The 23,943-nt window shown below is 37.7% G+C and overlaps 1 protein-coding gene across 2 annotated transcripts in view; it reads right to left on the bottom strand.

Annotated features, from left to right (window-relative positions):
- Positions 1-23,493, bottom strand: part of GALNT3 (polypeptide N-acetylgalactosaminyltransferase 3) — a 29,817-nt gene extending 6,324 nt beyond the window's left edge. Inside the window, exons 1-11 of one of the 2 annotated variants that reach the window (XM_071747473.1) lie at positions 23,309-23,487; positions 14,024-14,618; positions 12,474-12,646; positions 11,180-11,329; positions 10,697-10,931; positions 9,557-9,674; positions 8,982-9,182; positions 7,872-8,003; positions 6,832-6,933; positions 4,090-4,242; positions 1,958-3,627 (exon numbers count right to left, since the gene is read on the bottom strand). In XM_071747473.1, coding sequence (XP_071603574.1) covers positions 3,505-3,627; positions 4,090-4,242; positions 6,832-6,933; positions 7,872-8,003; positions 8,982-9,182; positions 9,557-9,674; positions 10,697-10,931; positions 11,180-11,329; positions 12,474-12,646; positions 14,024-14,535 — 1,899 coding nt within the window. In that variant the 5' untranslated portion in view covers positions 14,536-14,618; positions 23,309-23,487 and the 3' untranslated portion in view covers positions 1,958-3,504. Of the gene's footprint in view, positions 1-1,957; positions 3,628-4,089; positions 4,243-6,288; positions 6,459-6,831; positions 6,934-7,871; positions 8,004-8,981; positions 9,183-9,556; positions 9,675-10,696; positions 10,932-11,179; positions 11,330-12,473; positions 12,647-14,023; positions 14,619-23,308 lie in introns of those variants that run through there. The other variant, XM_071747475.1, reaches the window with a different exon arrangement.
- Between the last annotated feature and the right edge of the window lie 450 nt (positions 23,494-23,943).

Here is a 23,943-nt window from a genome sequence, read left to right as displayed (position 1 = left end):
TGTTGTTTTACTTAACTCCCTTTAAAAGCAATTATACCAACAAGTGACAAAAACATATAATTGTCTTCCTTTGCAACAGCAGGCAGCCTGTCAACTGCCCAGTGACCAGACACGTGATGATCTTCCTGACAGCATACCCACTGTCAATCACTCAAGTTTTTCCTGATGGCACTGAGTGTTTGAAGTATAGAAGGTTTAGCCAAATGGAGAAGAAAGCATCTAGACTTCTCTGACAGAAGGCACTCCAAAAAAATCACTTAATGAATTTTTGTGAAGGTCATCCCAAAAAAACTTCATCAGGACTTTATGATTCTAACCTTGGAACACTTCCTTAAAGCACCCACAAACATTTCCTGTGTGAATGCCATTTCTGACAATATTCTTCTTGTCACAGATTCCAGATTCCTTGCTGCTTTAAAGTCTTTTCCTCAAACTCTCACTGCCCTTATTTGCACTGCTCACCCACACTCACTCCAAGAGGAACCTAACCCCTGCTTGCCTTGCATCGCCTCCCACATCTCTTCTTCCTCCCTAGCATTTCATAGTCACTTCTTCAAGTCCACTCAGACCTTAACTTTACCACCCAACTTTCTGCCTTTGTCACTGCTTTCCAATATTATGTTCCTTCAGGCTCCATAAGGTTTTCCTTCTACCAGATGGACAGAAGGCCCCTTTTTCTTGAGATCTGAATGTGCCAGAAAATTATTTTCCTTATTTACAAGTTAATACCTGGTAGGTGTAATCTACCTTTCCTCTGCAGCTGTCCTGAGCAGCCATTTGCAAACAGCACAGACTGTTTATATTCCATCATGCAAGTTACTATGCTATTTTCACTATAGTAATTTACAAGTGTGAAAAGTTTTTCCATTCCCAGGACTTAACTGCTAGCTGTGATTTTAGGCCAAAGTCATGACTGAACCTGGATGAAAATTTGACTATGTGTAGCTGTCTGTAGTACTTCTAAATTTCACAAAACACAAATTCACTGAAGTAGATAATTCTTTCTGCAACTGCATAGCCAAGACATGACCAACTGATACTGGCTGATACTGAACCATTACACATTAGGTTGCACATCCTTCCACCTTCCAGCTTATTTTGAGCCAAAAAAAAAAAAAAAAAGTAAAGAAATGGAGGGAAACAAAACTGGTTATAATAGAAGACTGGGGAGGACACCAACCCAATTCTCAATTTTTGAACCTGCATTTTCTTCCATTTAATTTCTGTCCTCCCACTAAGTCTCTTCCCTTGACAATTTTTTTTGTTGTTGCTGTTATACTCGGTCACTCAATCCTCCATCCTACTACAGGCATTCCCTTCTTATACCAGACACTACCATATGTATTTCTTCTTCACGAACCCAAGTATTAGATACTCCTACCTGGTAGTTCAATATCTACTAAACTTTAGGTACAATATTTAAGACATTACTGGCAAGAAAGAATTAACCTTCTTTGGCTGTCTTTACAGTCTAGTAAAATTAGGTACAAAATTATAACTTTGTATATAAAATATTCCATTCTGTAGGCTTGGAAAAAATACAATAATCATAATTGATTAAGCTGTGAAATTATTTAGACTTAACAAAATAGCTTAAGTTGACAGGAGAAAGAATAATGATTTTTTTTTAAACAGAGCATTTTTACAGACATTGTACTGACTTCAGAAAACATTCAGTGAGACACTAGTAGAAAGAATCAGTGTTCACCGTATATGCTTATAAGAGCCTTTAAAATGAAAAACTGGTAATGAGCAGATAAATTATGTTGCATATGTGTAAACTGCAACCTGACAAGTTTGTAAGAGAAACAGGTTGCTCTTCAGTGGTGTTAAAAGTAATACAATGCATTTGCTGTGTAACATGAATTAGGAAATAAAAGAAGTCCTTTTAAAAAGTTATGCTAAATACCTTGTCTTCTCGAACAGGTTCCTTGAACGCCTTGTTTCCATTTCGTACCTGAGGGTCAGCATGGCACACCTGATTTTCCATCCTCTATTCATGTTTTCTGATCAATTTTTCATTGATCTGCATCCTGTTTTTCTTCAACTCCACCTGCTTGTCAAAAGCATTTGTTGCCCTTCAGATACTGGTTTGATCTGCAAAAGTAATAAGAATACTTTGTATTCCATTACTGAATTATGGAAATATTTATCAGAGGGCACAAGCAGATCTTGGTGCAATGACATTTCATAGAGGTTTCCAGTTTCAGTGGCATTAATAACCCTTCACACTGCAGCCTTTTTTAAGTTACTTTAAGTCATACCGGTTTAACATCCTAGAGTATTCTCACAGGTGTCACCAAAAGCCTTATGGAAGGCAAGACATGAATGAAAGGCATGATTATGAAGTCAGAAAAAGAAATTAGCTTGTGTTAATGCATCTGACTGATTCTTGCTGGTCTTGCTTGCTGTCTTTCAGATAACTTACAACTACTGAAATTATTTCTTCTTGGTTTTCTTCAGAAGCTGAACTCACTGGCCAGGCAGTTAAATTAATCAAAGGCTCTCTCCCTCTATTGGAAATAAAAAAACCTCCACATCATCCATCCATCCATCCATCCATCCATCCATCCATCCATCCATCCATCCATCCATCCATCCATCATGTACAGATAACATTAGAGACCTGCTAGATAAACACTGCATAAATCACTAGAAGGTAGGCAAAAAAAGGTGGGTTTAGAAGACAACATGTAATTTAAAAGCAACAGTGAACAAAATGCTGGAAAAATGTGTTAATGTTAAGCAGCTCAGAAATCTATTACAATACACATTTCAAAATTCAAGAAATATTAAAAAAATCTATACACAAATTTTTGCCTAAATAGGAGATTAATATCACAATAAGCAGTTTTTGTATTAAAATAATCACATATACATTTTTCAGTGAGGTGGGTTTTTTTAATTCCATGAAAGAAGAACTGACTTGCTAAAAGCTGAACAAAGTGTAGTAGACAATTTGGCTTTAACCCGAAGATCAAATATTTAATTTTTCAAATGAGGAAACTTAAAAAATACTGAGAAAGGCTCACTGAATAAAGTAAATTATTAAAAATAATAAATGCAGTAAACCAATTGAGCTTAGAAATATACATATAAAGACTCTTGGTTTTTAGATAGTATACAGTATCTCGGAACCCTATAGAGAAAGCAAGTCTTCTTCAGAAGTACTTACAATATGTGGAAAACCAATATACATACAGCCCCCAAGATGAAAGAGGACTACAGGATCCATGAAGCAATCGGCAACATTTAAAGTCTTGTAATGGAAAGGTTGTAAACATTTTTCTTAATTAGGATGTCAATCATCTTTGGTATAAGTCCCCCTATGACACATTTTATATCCAACTTAAATAAAAGGGAAAGTAAACTTTCTAAACATTTTGCATTTAAAGTAGGTATCACTTAAATAAGCAGTATACAGATATGACCACAGTTTAAAAGGGATCCTTTTTTTTTTTTTTTTTTTTAAATAAAATGTTCCTGGCATATAAATATGAAATATTAATTGTTCTGGCCAAAGATCCACTTCTGGAAGGGGTCTGATGGATTACAGGATGCCAAACTCGGATGCTCTCCTTCTCCCGTAAGGCACATGTGTAGTGCTGCATTGTACAGAGTTTGATCCTAAAGTGGTTAAAAAAGAAGGAAAAAAAAGTGAAGAATGATCATACTATTTTGCCTTTTTGTTTTCTCTCAAGTATATTGTTAAAAAGAGTAAGGTCATATGGGGGGGGAGTGTTAGCAAACAAGTATGAGTAGTATGCAAGTGCCACCTTGGTTTGTTTAGAAATTTAAAAAAATATATATGTAAAAGATAACATTTGGATTGAATGCCAGGTGGAATGCCCTAGTACACACTAAAGGAAATCAACTATTTTTCTAGGTAACATTTAAAATACTGAAAATGTCAAGTTTTGGTTTGGTAACTAAAAAGCTGACATTATCTACATTTTGCTTCCAGAAATACACTTAATCCCTTTTGGCTTCAGATTGGTTTGTTGGGATTTTCTCTCTTATTGGAAATCAAAAATTAACTCATGTAAAAGATCACTGACAAGATGCTGATGCACTGAGCAGTTTGGGTACCTTTTGATGCAGCCACTGCTCTTCTCCAGCAGCAGAGGTTTTCTGCCCTTTGTAGTTACACTCACTAAGCTGCACAGGTCCTTTGGAAGCATGCAGACAAAGCTCCTTCTGAATGTTATGTCGAATTTCATGGTGTGCAGAATATTCAAAGTACTATTTAAATAATGTTTTAAAATGTCAGTAAATAAATACAAGCAAGACTATAAAACTAAATTAATACTTTGAAAGTCCAATACACAAAGAGATTTCTTATCAACAATTTGAGACCACAGAATCGATTTTCTGATTTTTAGCATACACACTTTAAAAGTATTTACAAAACTAAAAGTATTTTTAATGATGCAATGGAATATATTTAGAAGTTTAGATGTATAAATTGCAAATTACACATGGTGCATACACATTATGATCCAAGATCTACTTGCTTGCTCCCCCAGGAATAATTCTAGGAGATAAACTGAAGAGATAGGTAAATGGATATAAGAAATACTGTCATTTCTTAAAATCTTTAATTCAATTTCCATTGATGGATCATGCTTTTTATTTAGAGTAACCAAAAATCTTTCACATGAAAAAATACTGATTGCCATAGAGCAGAGTACTCTTAAGGCTGAGGAATTCAGGTCTTAACAGGGATTTATTTCAAATAGCTGTAGGAACAGTAGTCATTTTGTACCTCTCACTCTACCCTACCACCCTGGTCTCTTCCCTTTCTTCCTCATTAAACAGCACAGTTCCTATCATTACATTCCATTACCACTATTTCTTGGCTCCATATGACAGCCTTTTTCACCACGTCTTTCTTTTGACTACTAAGATCAGGCTGTAAGCTCCCTGTGGCTTTCAACTCTGTCCAATCAGCCTCCACCTCCTCACTGCCTTAGCATCAATGGGAACAGCACTGAGGAACAAGCAGGCATCTCACTCAGTTCTCTGCACCAAACATTACTCCCAGAAACAGGTACCATTAGGTGTGACCTGCTTAGTCACTTAATACTTGGACATAATAATTTACTTTAAATCTGTTAATCTGTCTTAATCTGTTTGGATTAATCTTCTGAACTACAAAATCTCTGCGAGCCCTGGAATTCACAGCCCCAGAATATTCATAGAACCATAGAATTGGCTGGGTTGGAAGGGACCTCAGAGATCATCAAGTCCAACCCTTGATCCACTCCCACTGCAGTTACCAGACCATGGCACTGAGTGCCACATCCAGTCTCCTTTTAAATATCTCCAGGGATGGAGAATCCACCACTTCCCAGGGCAGCCCCTTCCAATGCTTTTCTTCTAGGCAAAAAACCAAACCAAACCAAACTGATGTACAACTCTGAAAAACAGATTCTCTCTTCCACTCCTTTGTTCTGTCTCAAATATACGGACCACAATGCATAGAAAATTTCAGTCTACACTGCTGAAGCATAGTAAAGAACACAATATAACTGAAAACAGGGTGTTGTCATGAGGGCTAAGTAAATGAATACATACACATTTCTTGAGCAGAACAATCTGCATTAAAATTGTCTCAAGCCTGGCATTTAAAGGGATTCAGACTGTTATTTCATGGCAGAAGGAAAAAGAAAAACCACAATACTTGAAAGCACAGAGTTTTAGTACAGTTCAAGATTATTTAGAGAGAGATGACAATAGAAGCATACAGCAGACCTCTTAATACAGTGTCTTGGTACAGTGTTCCCTCATTAATGACTCTGACAATGCAAAAAGGCTGATGTAGCATTAATTCACAGCATATTTTTTTAAAAATGTCTAATACTGTAAGAAGTTAATATAACAGGTTACTTGTTAATCTAGACAGTATTCCATCTCCCGCAAAAATTTATTAGGAAAACATCAACTAACTAGGATCATGTGTCTGAGTTTTTACAGTGACATCAATGGATGGCTTTTCAGATTGAAGATTTTGTTCAAAAAAATAAAAATTACAACTATATTCCTGCAAAAAGTTTTAAACCTTTGTGGACCTTCAGTTACTAAGGATATACAGTTAATAAACTTTATTCCTCAAATAATTCTTTAAGGAACATAGAAGTGTTGATTTCTGTGCAGGAAAGGTGATGTTGCTTTTATGAGTATTACAGTAATGCCTAAAGGATTCAGTCTCTGACATCTGTTGCAATTCATACTGTAAAAGAAACAGAGCACCATTTTTGCCTCCAAGAGCTATTCATCAGAGAGCTCTTCTTGGATAAATCAAATAATTTTATTCACTTGCTTTAGCCAGTAGAGGATAGACCACTTTGACCTTGCACTATGAGGCTGCAAGCATGATAGGGAAGGTGGCTCAGGCCTGGCCACTTGGTCTCCCATTGGCTGAATTCCCACCAGCATCTTCCTTGACAGTGCAAGTCCTGGTGGCAGAGAAAGAAGCAATAGGAGGAAGCATAAGGATAGGAAGAATTAAGAAGAAAACACTTACAAGAAAGTAGTAAGGGTAGGATGAAAAAGTTTGCACAGAAAGGGGGAGATCAAGTGAAGCAGTGAGATTGTGTTAAAAATCTGAAATGCTATGCTGAACATAACATGTTATAAGTGGGACACAACATGAAGAGCAGTATGAAATTTTCCTTGAACAATATATATGAATTATCTCAAAGAAAGAAAACACAAAGAGAGAGGAACTGCATATTAAAATTAGTCCATTTCTCCAAAATAAATTAAAAGTTTTAATATGGTAAAGTTAGAACAGAACAGTTCATAAAAATTAGGTATCAAATATTTTACCTGATTTCCTCCAAGTCCATGGCAAGAGTACATAATCAATGGTTTGCCACCATGGTTATTTTCACCAACATCCAGACACATGTGGTTACCTATATTTTTTAACTAAAGAAAGAGGGTTATCAGAAAAAAAAAAAAAAAAAGCGCAGTGGGGACAACAAAAAATTAAACTGTCTCACTAGCACAAAAAACCTTTGTCCTAACAACAGTTGCAGCTGTTGATTCATTTTTACTTTCTGCTACACTCAAATCTAAAATTCCTGTTTGCTCAGAGTTAATTTTTTCTAACCCAAAGCGGAGTAACTACATCTAACTGAATTAATAAGCTACTGGTATCAAGATTACTTTGATTAAAATTATAGTCTGAACAGACAGACATAGAAAAATTCAAAGCTGGAGGAAGGGGCAGTGCTAAACGTTGCTAAACATTCACATTCACATCAAGCTAAGAATTATTAGTTGTTTAATATTTTGTTGGGTTTTAGCAATGTAACTTAAGAAGTTATTTGGCAGAGAAAATGCAATAGTCTTTAAAAAATATCTTTTACAAAAATTATGTGTAACTATAAACACATTTTCCTCATCATAAACAGTATTTTGAGAAGCACACAACTGTCCAGTTTTCCTCATTAGCATGAACTAAACATTCTCTCAGACTTACCATTATACAAAGCTAAATTTACCTTGAGAATTCAGGAAATCCCTCACTGTTGGCTTAGTACTACTGTGTCATTCTAACTGCTAGCAATAGGCAGAATGTTGCCTGTCTTAGCAGGATGCAAGATCCCATGAAGTAAGGCTACTGTTAGTTATTAAGAAGCTTAGCTTAAATTTCATATCATCATTGAAAAAGCAATAAAATATTCAAATAGCAAGGTATGCAAGAAAAGATTGTTTGTCCAGAGTAGTGACAGAAATGTCTAGAGCAAGTAATGATAGCAATGCATAACGAGTGAAATGCAAGTGCTACAGCTAACATGGCACAAAAGATGAGCAAACTCCTGGAGTATGGGAGACTATTTAAAAAAAAAAAGTTAACTTACATATCCAGAAAACAGAGGATTCAGGTCTGGCACATATGCTTCTGGATAAACATTAGTGAGATACCAGGTAAAATTTTTACACTGCAGACGCTGCCTTAACTCAAGTCTTTTAGAGATGTCTCCAAATGTTTTCTGTTAGAGGAAAGGAAGTGAGGAAAGATGGAAGAGAAAAATGTTAACACAACTAATGTAAATTTTGCACTTATAGATCTATTATATCCTGCATTGTTGCATTAAACAAGTTTTAAATTTAATTTATTGGTTTGGGGATTTTTTTAATAACTTACTACTAAGGTTGGTTAACAACCAAACAACTAAAGCTGTTGGTTTTTCAGGATCATAACTTCACTGACATACAGCCTGCAGCATTTCAAAACAATGCAAAACAAAAAATAGATTGCAACATGGAAAGAATATAAGTATCCTTAGTCCCAAAAGGATTTTAACATAATGCCATCAAGTGGGAAAGTGCAAAGAAGACCATACTGATGACAGCTCTAAAGTTATCTGATCTCACTAAAAAGAGTGAGCTGAAATAATGAATTGGATTCATTAACTGGTTAGCATAATAGCCAGTATAATGCAGAATCTCCTAGTCAAAATTCCATTGCCTAGCTGCTAAGATTAGGAAATCTAATGCTACTAGTGATAAAATATTCACTAAAAATTACCATACCATACAAAGAGAAAAAAAAAAAGTTTTTCAAGCTCTATATTCCAGTTGGTGAAAGACCAAATTTCCAGAACACTAACAAAAGTAAATAAACCAACACCCAAACTCCCTGTATTTAACTTAAGTCTTTAAGCAGATAGACACAGGGTGGATACCTATCATTGAATAAAGCTAAACAACAATCCATGCCTTTTAAGTAAAAACACTAAGCAAAGGTATGACAAAACCCTACCAATTAAAAAAACCCATCACACAAAACAAGTCATGACCCAAACATTTAAGCTTTTCATGTTTGTTGGGGCTATAGCATTGAGCAAACTGAACTGTATTTTCATTAAAAGATCAAGATTCCTTCTTCCTGCTTCCTCAATAAATAACTTTTGCTCACCAAAAGTTTCAACACAGCAACTGTGATTTCATATACCACCAGCACCTACTTGCTTCACAATTTTTGCTGCTTCTGTGTTTCTCCGGTAAAATATTTCTTTATATTCATCCATCCAGACTTCTGCAAGGCGAACTTGATTACGTGTGATCACCTGAGTACCTTTTGGGAAAGTATGGGGACTCTTGCTGCGAAAGACATGGCCAACAACAGAGCAAGGCATGATCTCCAACTGTCCACCACATTGCCATACCTAATAATAACATTTTTTGTGTAAGTGCACTGCAATTAGAATTAAAAGGATGGAAAAAAATTCAGTAATGTTATTTTTCACCAGAAAAAAACCCCAAACCAATAGTAAGAGTGCATACATTAGGCACATGACAAGCGAACTTCCCAATCAGATAAGCTGTGGAAATGTACATTTCAGCTATCAACACATTTTTTTAAAAAAAATCAATTCAGTGAGCATGTTTGTAGTTTATGTAATAGGTCATTAGTAATTCATTTTCCATGTCCTAATTGGCTGATTCAGCAGAGAAGTCAAGATCCAATACTAATTTATACTCCAAAATCTTGCACAGCATTACTGTAGAGACCACTGCTAAATTATGTAGCTAAACTTACTCTGAAAGACATTTCTATATTTTCACCTCCCCATATCTCCATTTCCTCATCATAGCTTCCAATGTGTTCAAAGTAGTCTTTTGATATTGAAAAGAGACCTCCAGCAAAAGTAGGTGTTCTGCAAAAAGAGAAATTTACTGAAGAAGACAGAATTCAAATATGTAGCTTTTTAAAATTATAGATGTAAAGACATGGTACTAAGTGTTCTAGGAAGGTTACATGCAGAATCACATAATTGTCATGGCTGGAAAATATTTCTACAATCACTGTGTCCAACTGTCAACATCCTCCCCACCGCCCAAAAAAACATTTTTAAAAACAAAATACCTATTTCACCATGCCCACTATAGCATGTTCTGAAGTGCCTCATCCCCCATCTACATGTTTTTTATATACCTCCAGGGATAGTGACACCACCACCTCCCTGGGCTGCTCATTCCAGTGCCTGACTACTCCTTCAGTAAAGAAAATCTTCCTTATATGCAGTCTAAATCTCCCCTGGCACAACTTTAGGCCATTTCCTTTAGTCCAGTCATTATTTGCTTGAGAGAAGAGGCCAGAACCCACCTCCCTGCAACCTCCTCTCAAGTAGCTGTAGAGAGCCATAGGGTCTCCTCTTAGCTTCCTCCAAATTAAACATTCCCAATTCCTCCAGCCTCTCCTCACAGGACTTTGTTCTCCAGACCCTTCACCAACTTGAATGCCCTTCTCTGAACTTGCTCCAGCATTTCAATGTCTGTCTTGTAGTGAGGGGACCAGAACTGAACACAGTGCTGGCCTCACCCAACCAAATCTGTACTCTGAAAAGTAAAGTTTATAATCTTCTTCTCCCCCCTCCCTCCTGATGAGAAAAGACAGAGAAATTGCTTATTATGTACAGGGTGCCTGTAGAAAAAAAGTAACAGAAGTTATGAAAGCTTTCAAATTTACAATGTGAAACTTAAATTATTACAATAACCAACCAAGATGCTAAGACTTCTGATCATAGGCATCTGAAGATAGATCTAGTTTATTTACAAACTGCTGCTACAAAAAACCCCAAACTAAACCAAACCAAAAAAAACAAACAACCAAACAAAAAACACCAAACAACCAAACCCAGGAAAACTGAAGGATTTAAGGTATTATTCAAATGTTTACCTAATTGGATAGGTTTCATCTTTTCTTCTTTTAATTTCATGTTTAGGAAGAGACTCCCATCCAAATTGCAAACTCCAATCAAAATTTCCTCTGTTGTGGCTATGCCCATAAGGAGATGGTTTACTGAATTCAAAAGTATTGAGATCTATAGAAGCAATATCAGGACTTACAACAGCAACAGGGTTCTCAGCTATTCTTGCCAATAATGGCTCTAACCAGCCATAAAAGCATTCGCCTGTGGAGAAAAAGGGTAAAACCACTGAATTCATTATTGGCAGCAAAGTAGCAAAGAGTATTTTAATATGGCCACGGCAAGGCAATATAAGCTGCTTTTAAATAGCACTGCTAATTATACTTTCAATACTATAGCAGTAAGAAAGGTGATAAATTACTAATGTTCATAATTCCTAAAAACCAGGCAACGTTAAATCAAAGACCACCACATTAGAACCCAGACCTGACATGGGTAGAGGCTGCACTTACAGTGAGCATCCAGAAAGGTGAGGGTCTCTCCTGTTGCTACCGAAGCTCCCAGCAACCGTGCAGTGATGAGACCTTTTCTTTCCTTTTGACGAACTACTTTAACTATTTGAAATTGTTCCACATATTTATCTAGTTTCTCATGCAGGTATTCTAGAAAGAGAAGTCAGTTTCAGAATATTCAGTGTATTACACGTCACTGCCTAAATTTGTACTTTACTAAACAAACAGGATGAACAATTCACACTAATACCAGTGTCACTTTTAGGTTGCAAATTTTGTTGGGGTTGGGGGTGTAGTAAGAGGTGACTGGTAGAACACAAGAGAATGTGGGTATGTGCTCATACACAAGGATATGTGCTAGTATATATTTTCTGCTATATTAACAGTTTAAATTCAAATTCAAAACCCATTTTCAGAGCAAATGGATGACATACCTAAATACACAAAAACATGAACATTTTTTCTCTTAAAAGCAGCAGATTTAACACAGATTTCAAATGCTACAATACTTAAAACAGCAACAGAAGCTATATAAAAAACTGTAAGTTTGCAAAATTTAAGAAACATCTCCACATCCTGCATTAAACACCCTACATGGTCTTCCTTCCTCTTTCCACCCTTAGTTTTAAACTGTACTACTGAACATCCTTCACATCCAGGTGTCAGTATACTAAAGCCTTGCAAAATTGTAAATACAGGAACATTAGCATGTGTGTATATCCACGTTCATCTAAAGTTAAGCAGACAGTTTTTTTAACTTGCATTTGTGATCACACTCAGTACACATTCGATTATTTTCGGCAATCAGCTTGAGTATCAAAGATTATTTTTTCATTAAATAATTTCACTTTCTAGGAAAGAAGATATTTCCCTTCATATTCATGAAATTAATTCCCCTAAGAGTGATCACTGAAAAAATGCAAATCGCTACAAGCAATGGCCGATTATACTTGGATACTTTGTTCTATAGAGTGTAATTGGTTTTAAGCACAAATTACAGAGCTACTTGTCATGCAACCAGTTATGCAGTGCTAGAATTAGAATAATCAGAAATGGAGTTTAAAAACCTTTTAGAGGACAAGAATTTCAAACTTTACTACATTATAAAAAAAAACCAAACACAGGGGAACTAATTTACATTGTATAGAAACAGAAAGGAACAAAGTCACTTTAAATACTACTGCACATACTAACGGTGGTAAAGAGATATCCTCTTTTAACCTATTTATCTGTATTCCTAACATGTCTTAAAAAACAAATAAATAAACTACAAGAAAATAGAAAGACTTCTTACCATCTACACTGGCATCATCCACCAAAATAATCTCCTTCAGCAGTGTGGCAGGAGATGTATACATCACGCTGTGAACAGTTCTGAGCAGAGTTGACCATGCTTCATTATGAAAAACTATTATAATACTTGTGGTTGGCAATCGTGGGCAACGCTTAAACTTTTGTTCAATACATCTACAGATCAGAAAGCAGCAAATGTTACAAAATCGATACAATGTTTTAATCAAACTCTTAAACTGTTCTTTCTAGTACAAAGCTTTGTAAATATGGACATTAAATATTTCAGCTTCTCCACTTTCTAAGAGTTTTGGAATGTAAAAGCAGGTGCTCCAACTGGTGAAGCTGTACAAAGTATTTTTAAAAATATAATGAATAACAAATTCCACTTGAACAACTGACTCCATTTTACTTCTGCCTCACAAACATTTCATTACATTTATATAGCACCCAGTTCATCTCAGGAAACAAACAAACAAACAAACAAAAAATTCAATTGAGAACAGCAGACACTGAACTCCAAAATCAGACTTTGCCACCATTACTGTTGAAATACAAAATAATAAGAGAATATTTATTGGAAGAGTGCAGAATTTGCAGGGAAAAATAGAACAGATCTAGTTCAGAATGTCAAAATTTTGCACAAATACCATAAATCTCTAGGGCAGCATATCCCATTCAAGGGAAACAATTTTAAACCTTCAGGTTTTCAAGATGTCTTCCGAACGGAATTTTACATTCAATTTCAAGTTAAGATTACTAGAAAACACTTATATATTCATAAAGTACACACAGTTTGTTGCTTCTCAAATTTAGAGACTGGATTATTCCCCAAGGTAATTATCACAGCAGCCATTGCCTCACAAAATACAGAGGAAAAAAGCTCACCAGTTAAACTCTAGCAAAGAGTATTGTGAGACATACCATGTATAATGTGATAATTCACATTATCAGCAGCAGCTCAGTGAGGTTACTCACTTCTGTCAAAGGTAGGTGAGAACATATAAATCTGACACTGACAGAGACTGCTCACAACCAAAACCAGTTCTACCAAAGTCCTGCAGTCTTTATAATGAAAAATTCTTGATAGTACAGGGTTAATGCTTTATTGTCTTGTTCAACAGCTCACTATTCCTAATTTAATAAATTATGATGGTGGTTTTATCCACACCAAATACTGAGAACAAAAAAAGAATGAGGGGATGGTGTTTAAATTGAAAAAAAAAAAAAAAAAAAAAAAAGTTTAAAACACACTTTTAGTTCTCTTCTAAGTAAAACTTAGTAAGCTTCCAGAAAGTCTCTCAGAAATAGTAGCTTAAAGGCAAAAGCAGAAACCCTTATTTAAATATGGTTTCTTTGAATTCAAAACCATGAAAGAAGTGAGCCTTTCTAACTATTCGTGGCTTTGGCACTGTGGATCATTATGTAGAGTCAATCATTATGTAAAACTAGGAGACTTTCCTAAACTATCACCTAATGCTAAACTCAAATCACTTTGCAGTCTGCATTTCTGGCAAGTTTTTCATATATCAGGACATATGGGTTTCAACATACTCAGGAGGTCGAGTGTCTGGTCCAAGATCTCTGTGTAAAGAAATCCTATCACTTGCAAATGCATTAAAACAGTGTTTTTCTTCTCCACGTTGTTTTTCTTTCTGTTCTTCTGAATTCAAGTTAATGGTTTTAAATGCTTTACCAGAAGCTCCAGGAGCATTAGGATCTTGAAGAGGTCGATCTAGAAAGGGTTTTAGTTCTACTGCAGTATAGTGTCCTGGCAAACAGTGTCTCTCTCCAGGAATCTTAGTTTGCCTAACAGGTGCTTTTATCTGCATTTTTGGCTTTGCATCTTTGATATCATTCATAGCATTTAACATGAGATCTAATAAGTGACTTTTCTTTCCAATAGCCGGGTCAATCCTTGCTTCATCTTTAAAATCTTGAACACCCACTTCCCTTTGTAATAAAAATAAAAATATCAGAAAGAAAAATACAATAATGCTAAACTTCCAAAGTCTCCAGTGAAAAAATAATTTCTTCAATAGTTTAGGTGTTTTTTTCAAAGCCATTCTAGTTTAAAAAAATGTATCACAAGACAAAGTTTGACTGATGATCTTCAAATAGGTCCCAGCATTTCTTGAAACTATAACACCTGCAAATAAGACCAAAAAGTAAAAATTTAGACATCTAGTATATTTGACAACATAAACCCACACAAAATTAATAGGCAAGAATTAACTTACAATTCTCAACTATCAAACATTGAGTGTCCATCACTTACAGATAGGTATACTATAGATAGGCATGACCTAAGATGCACAGATGCACATTCCCTGGTTGTTATTTTTTGTGGGGTTTTCTTTGGTTGTTGGTCTTGGGGTGGTTTTGTTTGGTTGTGTTTTTGGAGGGTTGGCTGCATGATTGGTTTGTTTTTTTGTTATTCTTAATACACTAAAAAGTAGAAGAACCAGAAAGCGGGCACACTACCAAAAATAAAGCACTATTTCTACACAACACCAATAGTTCATATTAATTTTCTTCTAAAACTTTACAAATAATTTCAAAATGTGTTTCTTAAGTTTTCTAAAAGCAGAGAGTTCTACTTCAGTTACGAGATAGAAAGAAAACAGATGGAATCAATATAAGTTCAAGTAGCATGTAAGAAAGATCCACATAAAAAGTGAACTCCAAAGAAAGGAAGGACTTCTCAATCAACTTATTTCAACAATTTGGAAATTTCCAATATTAAAAAAAACAACCAACCAAAACCATTTCAAGATCACATTCAAGCAATCAGACTTTCAAGTGGGATTATTTTTTTAGTTAGTTAGCTATCTGGTATATTTGTTCAATGCAGATTTAATACAAGTAATTTGGAGTAGGTTAATTTAGCCTGAGGATCAAATAATCATTCTGCATATTTTTTCATTCACTTGTACTGCATTTTCTGGCATGTGCTGCTGCAGCTCATCAAGATAACATGTCAGAGCTCTCCTCTTTCAAAAACTCTGCCACTATTTTTTTTTCACAAACCGATTATTCAGCAGCTTTCAAAGATTAGGAACTATGAAAAACATTTGAAGACAAGAAGCCAAGTGATTTGAATTTAATTCTCTCTGCAAAATTGGCAGTTTACAAGAAAGGGAGGGAAAAGCAACCAACCTGAATTCTGCACAGCTTCATTTTTGTGTAAAAATGTGAACTAAGAAATAATCAGCATCTAGATAAAAGCCACAGTTAATTCCCACTTGCTAACTACTGACCTGCAAAAAAACTTACTTTATTATTTCATTCTTTGAAATAGAAGCAGATTCTGCATTTCTTAATTGGAATAACATATGCTCAGGAAGAGATATAACTTACAGAAAACAGAAAAGAACCTCACTTGGTTTCCTTAAGGAATTTCCAGGATAGGTTAAGCACCCAGATTTGCTCACATTATAGCTTACTTCAAAGCTTATGTCACCACTTTTTAAAGACCCCATACATTCAAACTATGGTAGATTTAGCATAGAGCTATTGTTATAAGAACGTGGAATTCTTATTGTTATTAGGCTCACAAAATTTTCGAAAAATCCATTAAAAATACTCAGTCCACTTCTGCCTCACAGGTTATTTTCCTATTTTTCTTTAGTGCTTTATTTGTACTTTAGTGCTTAATTTGTACTACAATTTGTACTACTTAATTTGTACTTAAGCACCACAAGATTAAGAATCAAAACTTCCTTTCCTGGTGAAAGGAGTGCAACCAATTCACCAAACTGCCCCGCTGGTGAATTAAAATACACTGTTTTCTCTAAATGGCTGGTGGGTTGATATTGGCTGGCAGCCAGACACCCTCACAGCCACTCTCTCACTCTAACTCTTCAACATGACAGCAGGGAGAAAAAAAACCAGAAAAGTACACGTGTTATGCTAAGGAGAGTGTGATCACTCACCACCTAATTGCCACAGAAAAAAGCAGACTGAAGGATTATGAATTTAATTTATTGCCAATTAAAAACAGAGTAAGGTGGTAAGAAATAAAGACAAAAGTAAAACCACCTTCCCAGGCTCAGCTTCACTAATTTGTTCACAACTCTTCCATCTTTTTCTCTCAAGTGGTGTAGAGAGGATGGAGACATTAGGGTTGTAGTCAGCTTGTAACAATCTCTGCCATCCCTTCCACTTCACACTTTCCTCCTGCTCCAGCAAGGGTCCTCTCTGCAGGTCACATTTCTTCCACAAAAACTGCTCTAGCATGGGTCATCCACGGTCACAATTCCTGCCAACATCTTGCTACTGCACGGGCTGCGGCTCTCTTCAGGCATATCCACCTGCTCTAGCACGGGGTCCTGCACAGACTGCAGTATGGATATCTGTCTCACTGGGGTCCTCTACAGGCTGAAGAAAAATACCTTCTTCGCCTGCCTTCGCCAAAGGCTTCAGGGGAATACCCGTTCCAGTGTCTGGAACATCTCCTCCACTCCTTCATCACTGACCTTGAAGTAGCTGCATGGCTGTTCCCTAACATTTTTCTCACTCCCCTCTCCCTGTGCAGCATTTTTGACCCTTTCTTAAATGCCTTATCACAGAGACACCACCTGCTATACTGGGTGGCTCAGCTTTGGCCAGCAGTAGGTTGGTTTTAGAGATGGCTGGAACCAGCTGTGTCCAGCAGGAGGGGGGAGGGTAGCCCCATATCTCTTCTCACAGAGGCTACCCTTGCAGTCATCTCTGCCTCCCAACCTTGCTATGTTAATGCAATGAACAATGTAAAACACAAAGCACATGTTCAGATCAGCACCCAGCAAGAAGACTGTAACTGCCATTGCTAAGTTTTAAAACTGCACGGGCTCTGAGTCTACACTGACTGCAACCTGATAACTCCTCTTTCTCAGTGCACTATGCACAAGCCCATATGATATTTGTAAATCTTAAAGCTTAGGAATCAATAAGCAATGTCTTCCTCACATAGAGATAACTTTTTTTTTTTTTCTTAATTTGTTGTACTTATTATTATAGGAGAGGTTTGGCAACTCTTTATCTGAGAAGCATTCATTAGTCAATTGGGCAAACACCTGGGAGAGGGGTATTAGCACTGGTTGATTTGTTTCCAAATGTTGTTGTCCTTAAATTTCTTATATATAATGAAACAAGCAGCAGATGTTTTCCAGCTTCCCCTAGCCCTCTTCTTGGTAAAGAGACTTAATTTTGTCCATGATAAGAGAATGGTTAAGCATTAATGAACAATGGTATGCATGGTATGTCATGAAAAGAGAGGTTAAAGTTAATTCTATATAGCAACATTGATTTACACAGGAATTATGCTTAAATTTGAGAACTAAATCAGCATTTGAAACAAGTATTTCTGACGGTCTCTTTTATGCTTTAATGAGCTGGCAGGACATGAATCCTTACAGTACTCATGATCAACACAAAAGTTAAGGTATCGGTAAATTAACGAAAATCTAAAATATATCTAGAATATTTCTTGTATTATCTGTGTTTTATATGCATCCATCTTCAGACAAATAAAGCACTGAAGAATAGAAGCAGATCTAATGAGCCACCAAGAATATATAGCAATTTCTTCAAAATTTGGTTTCCTGTGTAACTATATTCTCTTTTATCTGAATACACACTGACTTCTCTTTGACAACGTATTTCCTTGTTTTGGATGCTGGTCAGGCCGAACTACAGCAGCCTGCACAGAAGAGAAATGTGTGTCCCTAGAAATGAAAACACAACTCACCTGACTGAGTGGGTTGTACAAGCAGAGCAGCACAGCTTAACCCTTGCAATGTGGGTTATAATACAGCAGCATACAGAGCACATGTTGTGCAGAGAAATAAGTGCAAGTGAAGTTTCTTTTTAAAGAAAGGATAGTCTTAGGATAGTATTTGCAGCAGAAGTGAGGTAGACAAACATTGGCTTCTTTGCCACAAACATACAGCAAACTCTTTGATATAGACAAATGCTGACTGTAGTTTTATTGACAAAGCATCTTACAGGGATACTGCTTACAATAAGAGCTCTTTTTTTGCACAAAAGAGTGGCAGTTTCCAGAACACAAACTACATTGTCCTAACAACTTTCGTCATGAAAGTTTTATGCTCCTTGGGGTATTTACCAAGGTAATTTTTGTAGGCAGAAATAAAACCTTTATTCACCATAAAAATGCCTCTTACATTTTTATGGCATAGCAATGTCAGTAAGCAGAGACCAAACTACTGTTCCATCCTCCAGGACTCGCTGCATATATGTGGCATGATTACACTCCCTGAGGCAACTTTTTAGCAAAGTGTTTAATCTTCTATTCATTAGTGTTATTTTCATGAATAGATGTCTGGATTCTTATGGCACTTTGAAATGATTAGCCCTAAACTTCATAATCTGGATATAGAGATTATTTTTTAAAGAAGAAAAACCAACACATCCTACAGAAGTCCCCTAATACGTGCCAAAAAGCAGCTGCCACTCTGCGTCAAACCACATCACATGGGTGGTGTGTGAATTCAATGCACAGTCTATGTTACATTATGCCACCCACTAACTCTGATGTCAGACTGTAGACAAAAATTCTGCCTTACAAAAAAACCTCACTACAGCAGCCAACATGCAGACAACTTTGACTTTTTGTTAGCTTGGTCTGAACAACACTGTAGACAATATTAAAAACAAACAAAAAACCCCAACCCAAAATCCAAACAATAAAACGTCAAGATAACACAAATCAACAGAAATTCTTTCAGACCAGGTACATAGGAGAAATTTTTTGGGGTTACTATCAACAGCATACTTGACATCAGTGTTTTATTTAAAACTTTTTCTTTTAAAGTTTTAAAATTAACTTTTATCTGAATGACAAATACATTTCTAATATTTCCTGAGATTATAGCCTATGGAACATAATAGAAATAAGACCTCAAAAGTACTAAAAAAATACTTAAGAAAAGTATTTTTTAAAGATAAAAATAGGAAAAAAATAACATTAAGAATTATTCTAATAAAAACTATTTAACTACACAACTTTGCTTCACCCTTTATCTAATTTCTCTTTAACTCCAGAGTTAGTCACATTAAAAGGCTTGTCTATTTTAATTATCTAAATATAAAATCTCTTAATCAACACTTGAATGCTTCTTTAATCAGAAAGCAGGTGTGTGAATAGTAATGCTGACAAAATTCTTTAGGGAAAAAAACCAACAACACACCTGACACTCGTGATCAGCTGTTCTTACCAAATTATCTCCAATCTGCCAAAGATCCATGATTACACACACTGGGACACTTTACCTGCATGAAATGCTACTTTCACCACTGGTCTTTCTGAATCTAAAACTCCAGACAGGGCTTTTTGTTTTCTTTGCATGACTACCAATGTGTTGGTATTCATGTATTGCTACTAAAACATTAACTACAGAAATAAACATTTTAGTAACTGGTAGTCTAGTCTTACCACAATGGAAATCATGGGTTTTTTTTTCCTACCAGCAAATAATTAAACAGAATAAAACCATTTACACTTCCTAGAAGCACATCCCAGAAGAACATTTAGTTGCATTGCCACCTCTTGTGACAGACTAAGAAATGTCTAGTTTGGACTGAATTTGAATACAGGTTTGGCTAAATTTGGTGCACAAAGGCTCTCCTCACAGTCATTCATTCACATGTTCAAAAGCACTTCAGACATGGGGGAAATGAGCACAGTTGCTTACAGTTGCCAACTATGCTACTGAATACAAGAATATTAGCACAATATTACCTTAAGTAAAGGAGCAAATTATAAATGGAAATGTATAGAAGTTAAAGATTAAGGCTTCACGTCAAAAGAATAAACAGAATCAGCTGTCTAGTTTCTGTCTCTGAACTTGCAACAAAACACACTTGCCTATCTAGTCCACTAAGAATCTCAGCTGAATACACTGTTAGATAGGGCACATATAACTAAAAGAAACAGATTCATAAACCCCAGGTACTGTTGCTTTGGGTACGTTCTTTGAAGCTCAGACAGTAGAAATGTGATTCCCCTCCTGAAAAAAAAGAAGTTGCAAGAGGAATACTGAATGTTTTCAGTTCCTGGGTCTTGGTTTCAGAAACATTAAGGGTCCAAATTATTCTAGCAAAGACTGGATGTAATCTGCCCCAATGATTATTACAGAAAAATCAGAAGCTGTACGCTAGGATGGTAACAGAACAAACTGAATAAATTCAGGGCAGCAGCAGCACAGAACACAGATAGAATACAACTTTGTAGACTATCTTCTTCAGCAGTGTCTTTGAGATTAAAAAAGAAATAACAAAGAACCCTCCTTCTGTGTATTGTAGTGTATTGGAGAGCTTATAAAAACTCTTCTCAAATGAGCACAACTACTATTTGTCTACAACAAAGCACTGCACATGATAGGCAGGAGATAGTTCCTGTGACAAGAGATACTGTATTTTAAGATTCAGTAACCATATATTATAAAAAAAAGTATTTATGATTTGTTTTTACAGTTCTGTGTCAATAAGCATGCTCCGAACTCTACTTCAATTTAAATTTCACTCAGCTCTGCAGCTTTTTTTTTTTTTTTTCCACTGGCTAGATTGGTTTTGGCCTCTGTTAAAAGTAATTTTAGACTGTCCCTAAAAATGCCATGATGACAAGCAAGCACCATAGCTGCTGTTTTAACTTAGAAGGGATTAGTGTCTGATTTTCACCAAAGCACCAGAAAACAATCCTTCAACCATCAGCAAGGGAAATTGTTTGTTCTCCTGATTGCAATAATGTTTTTCAGATAACAAAAGCATCTGACTATTAAGTGCAGGGTTTGAAATCACAGTTTTACACACTAGCTGGCCTTAAAGTTCCAACATGTTTAAATAAGTGTAAAGAAAGCAAGTCTCCTAATGGATTTTTTGAGACTAATTGACATTTATTTGGTCAGTGACTGCTAAACTTATCTGTCGGAATCTTCCAAAGGTGTCTTTGCTTTCCTCCTCTCCTCACTTGACCAGTTCTCTACAGCCACATTTCACTGCTAACTAATCTTGCCTAACAACACTCGTTTGACTGTAACTTTACAAAGTCACTGTCAGTAGTTTTTTCAGCGGGATTTCTCTCTGTAAGCAGAACTATTTCCCATGACACGTGATACCAGCAAATCTTAGGAAAAAGCAGACAATAGCAGACAAACAGAAGACACACAGCAAGTGATTAAGATTGTGCATTACACGACTGAACAAAATCTAGCACTTCATGGTCTAGAAACTTGAGACACTTTTAAATCTTCTAGAAGAAACACAGAAATTAATAGATTAAGAGGAGACACTCAGTGCCAGCAGGCACCTGATCAGCAATTCATATTATGAACATGAGTCTCTACATCAGATCTGCAGAAAAGGGAAGCTCTGTGCTACATATCAGCTCTTGGAACAGACAGATCAGGCAACAAATTTATGCTAAGCAAAAAGAAACACCTCAAAGCAATGCAGTTTGCCACCTAGAGTTGCAGACTGCGGGGAAATGTCACAGAGAGGGCAAATATATCTTGTGCCTCTTTTGACACAAGCCAAGATACCCTGGCTGTCACTAGTATTGCCCCACCATAAAGAAAAGGAGTAAAGTTAAATGGCAATAGCAGTTACCAGGAGGAGGAAAACTGGTCTTCTGCTCCTTCCCACAGCACAACAAAAATAGTAACTTGATCTCTCTGTAACTAACTTAATTTTTACTTTACTATGCTGTTGAAAAGCTTTGAGATTATAATAGTGGATGCAATACTGACCAGCCCACTGAGCAAACCTAGTTAAAAAAGGAAACCAAAAGCCATAAATTGGCTGTTCTGTCTCAGCGTTTAACTCTTTAGCTCAGAAGCACAGCACTGGCTTTAGTCGCCAAACAGATCAACATAACTTACAGTTAAATTATGTTTAAACAAAAGTTGTTGCTTTGTGACAGAAGAGTAATGTGTAAAACACTACTAAAATGCATATATAAAATCCATATTTTTTGTAAGATGTTTTTATTAAGGTAATAAAAACCTTTATTAATAAATACTTAACACAAGTGTATTTTACATTAACTTAAAAATTATACTCATGAAACTAAGGTTTATGCATGTTACAATTAATTTTTCTTGTCAATCTGCAAAATCAAGGAAAGATTTGAAGCGCTAACGCCTGCTGTGCTGAACTAAGACAACCAAACTGCCGGAGAAGAGAGAATCCGGTAACTTCAGAGCACTTCATATAGGATGAAATATACCAGAGGGAAACTGGCAACGTACACAAAGAACCTATCACCCTGCTGTTACCAAATCAGCGCAGCACTGTGGACAAATACTTGGGCGAGATCTGTACGTGGCAAGAGACACCTCCCTCGGTCAATACTTTTGGCTTGAGCAGCGCATCCGGCTGGTGCCCAGAACTTCCCGGAGGTCTGTTTGCCCAGCTGCCAGCGGCACCCTTAGCCGCAGCCTGAGCTCCTCGCCCCGTTTCACGCCTGCCCAGCGCGGGGCAGGCCGGGCTGGGCTGTCCCCGGACCCCCGGAAGGCCCCCGGTGCCGGCAGCGTTGCGGGGTTTGAGGGGACGCAGCCCGCGGCGCGTGAGAACGAGCGTGGCTTGGGGAGCGCCTGAGCGGGATCCTCCGGACAGGCCCCGCTCCCCCGTCTGCCCCGGGACCTCTGCCCCACGTCACGACTCCCTCCCGCCCGCCGTGTCCCCGCCGCACCGGGGGCACCCGGATGGTCGGCGGTGAACGGGGGAGCAGCGGCACCGGGAGCAGCTCCGCCGCGGCCCCTCGCTAAGGAGGAGCGGAGCCGCGCGGGGACCCCTGAGGCCAGCGAGCGCACCCCTCCCCGCGGCTCCCCCACTCACCTCGTTCGGCGGGAGAGGCGGCAGCCGCTTTGCCCGCTGCAGGCGCCGCCGGCACAGGGCGAGCCCGCCGCCTCCGCCCCAGCCGCCGGGCCGCCCACGGCGCGAGGAGACCGGAGCCGGGAGCGCGGCTGCGGCTTCCGCTCCGCGGCCGCCAGGTGCGCGCGGGCGGGCGGCCCTGCGCCTGCGCGCGGCCCCGCCCTCACCTGGCGCCCAGGTGCGCGAGGCCGCTGCCGCCGGCGGAGTGCGGGGGCCGCGCGTTGGGGAGGGGTCGGGGGGAGCGAGGGGGGCCCGGGGGCAGCGGGGCTGGGGCGGAGCGGGACCCCCGGACACTCGGTGCGTGCTCTAACACCCAAATTACAGACTGCGTTTGAGCAGCTCCGCGGGCGGCTGGGATGCGGGTTTGGGTTGGGTTGTGTTTTTTCTTCAGTCACCTCAGTGCTGTGTCGTGTCGTGTGGGACGTGGTTGACCAAGCAGTCCCAGCTCACGTTGCTGGGAAACAGAACACACAATCCCTCAGAGGTGAGATCAGAGTTTGAGAGAAAGGGAAGCACACTGAGCTCCCTTCCTTTCCAATGCCAACTGTCCCCGAGGGACAGACAAAATCGCTAAGAGCGTGTTCTAATTTCGGTGAGAG

This window comes from Heliangelus exortis, chromosome 6, assembly GCF_036169615.1.
Source record: "Heliangelus exortis chromosome 6, bHelExo1.hap1, whole genome shotgun sequence".
Lineage (NCBI taxonomy): Eukaryota > Metazoa > Chordata > Aves > Apodiformes > Trochilidae > Heliangelus > Heliangelus exortis.
The sequence above is the reverse complement of the archived record's forward strand: the minus strand, read 5'-3'. Positions and strand labels throughout refer to the sequence as shown.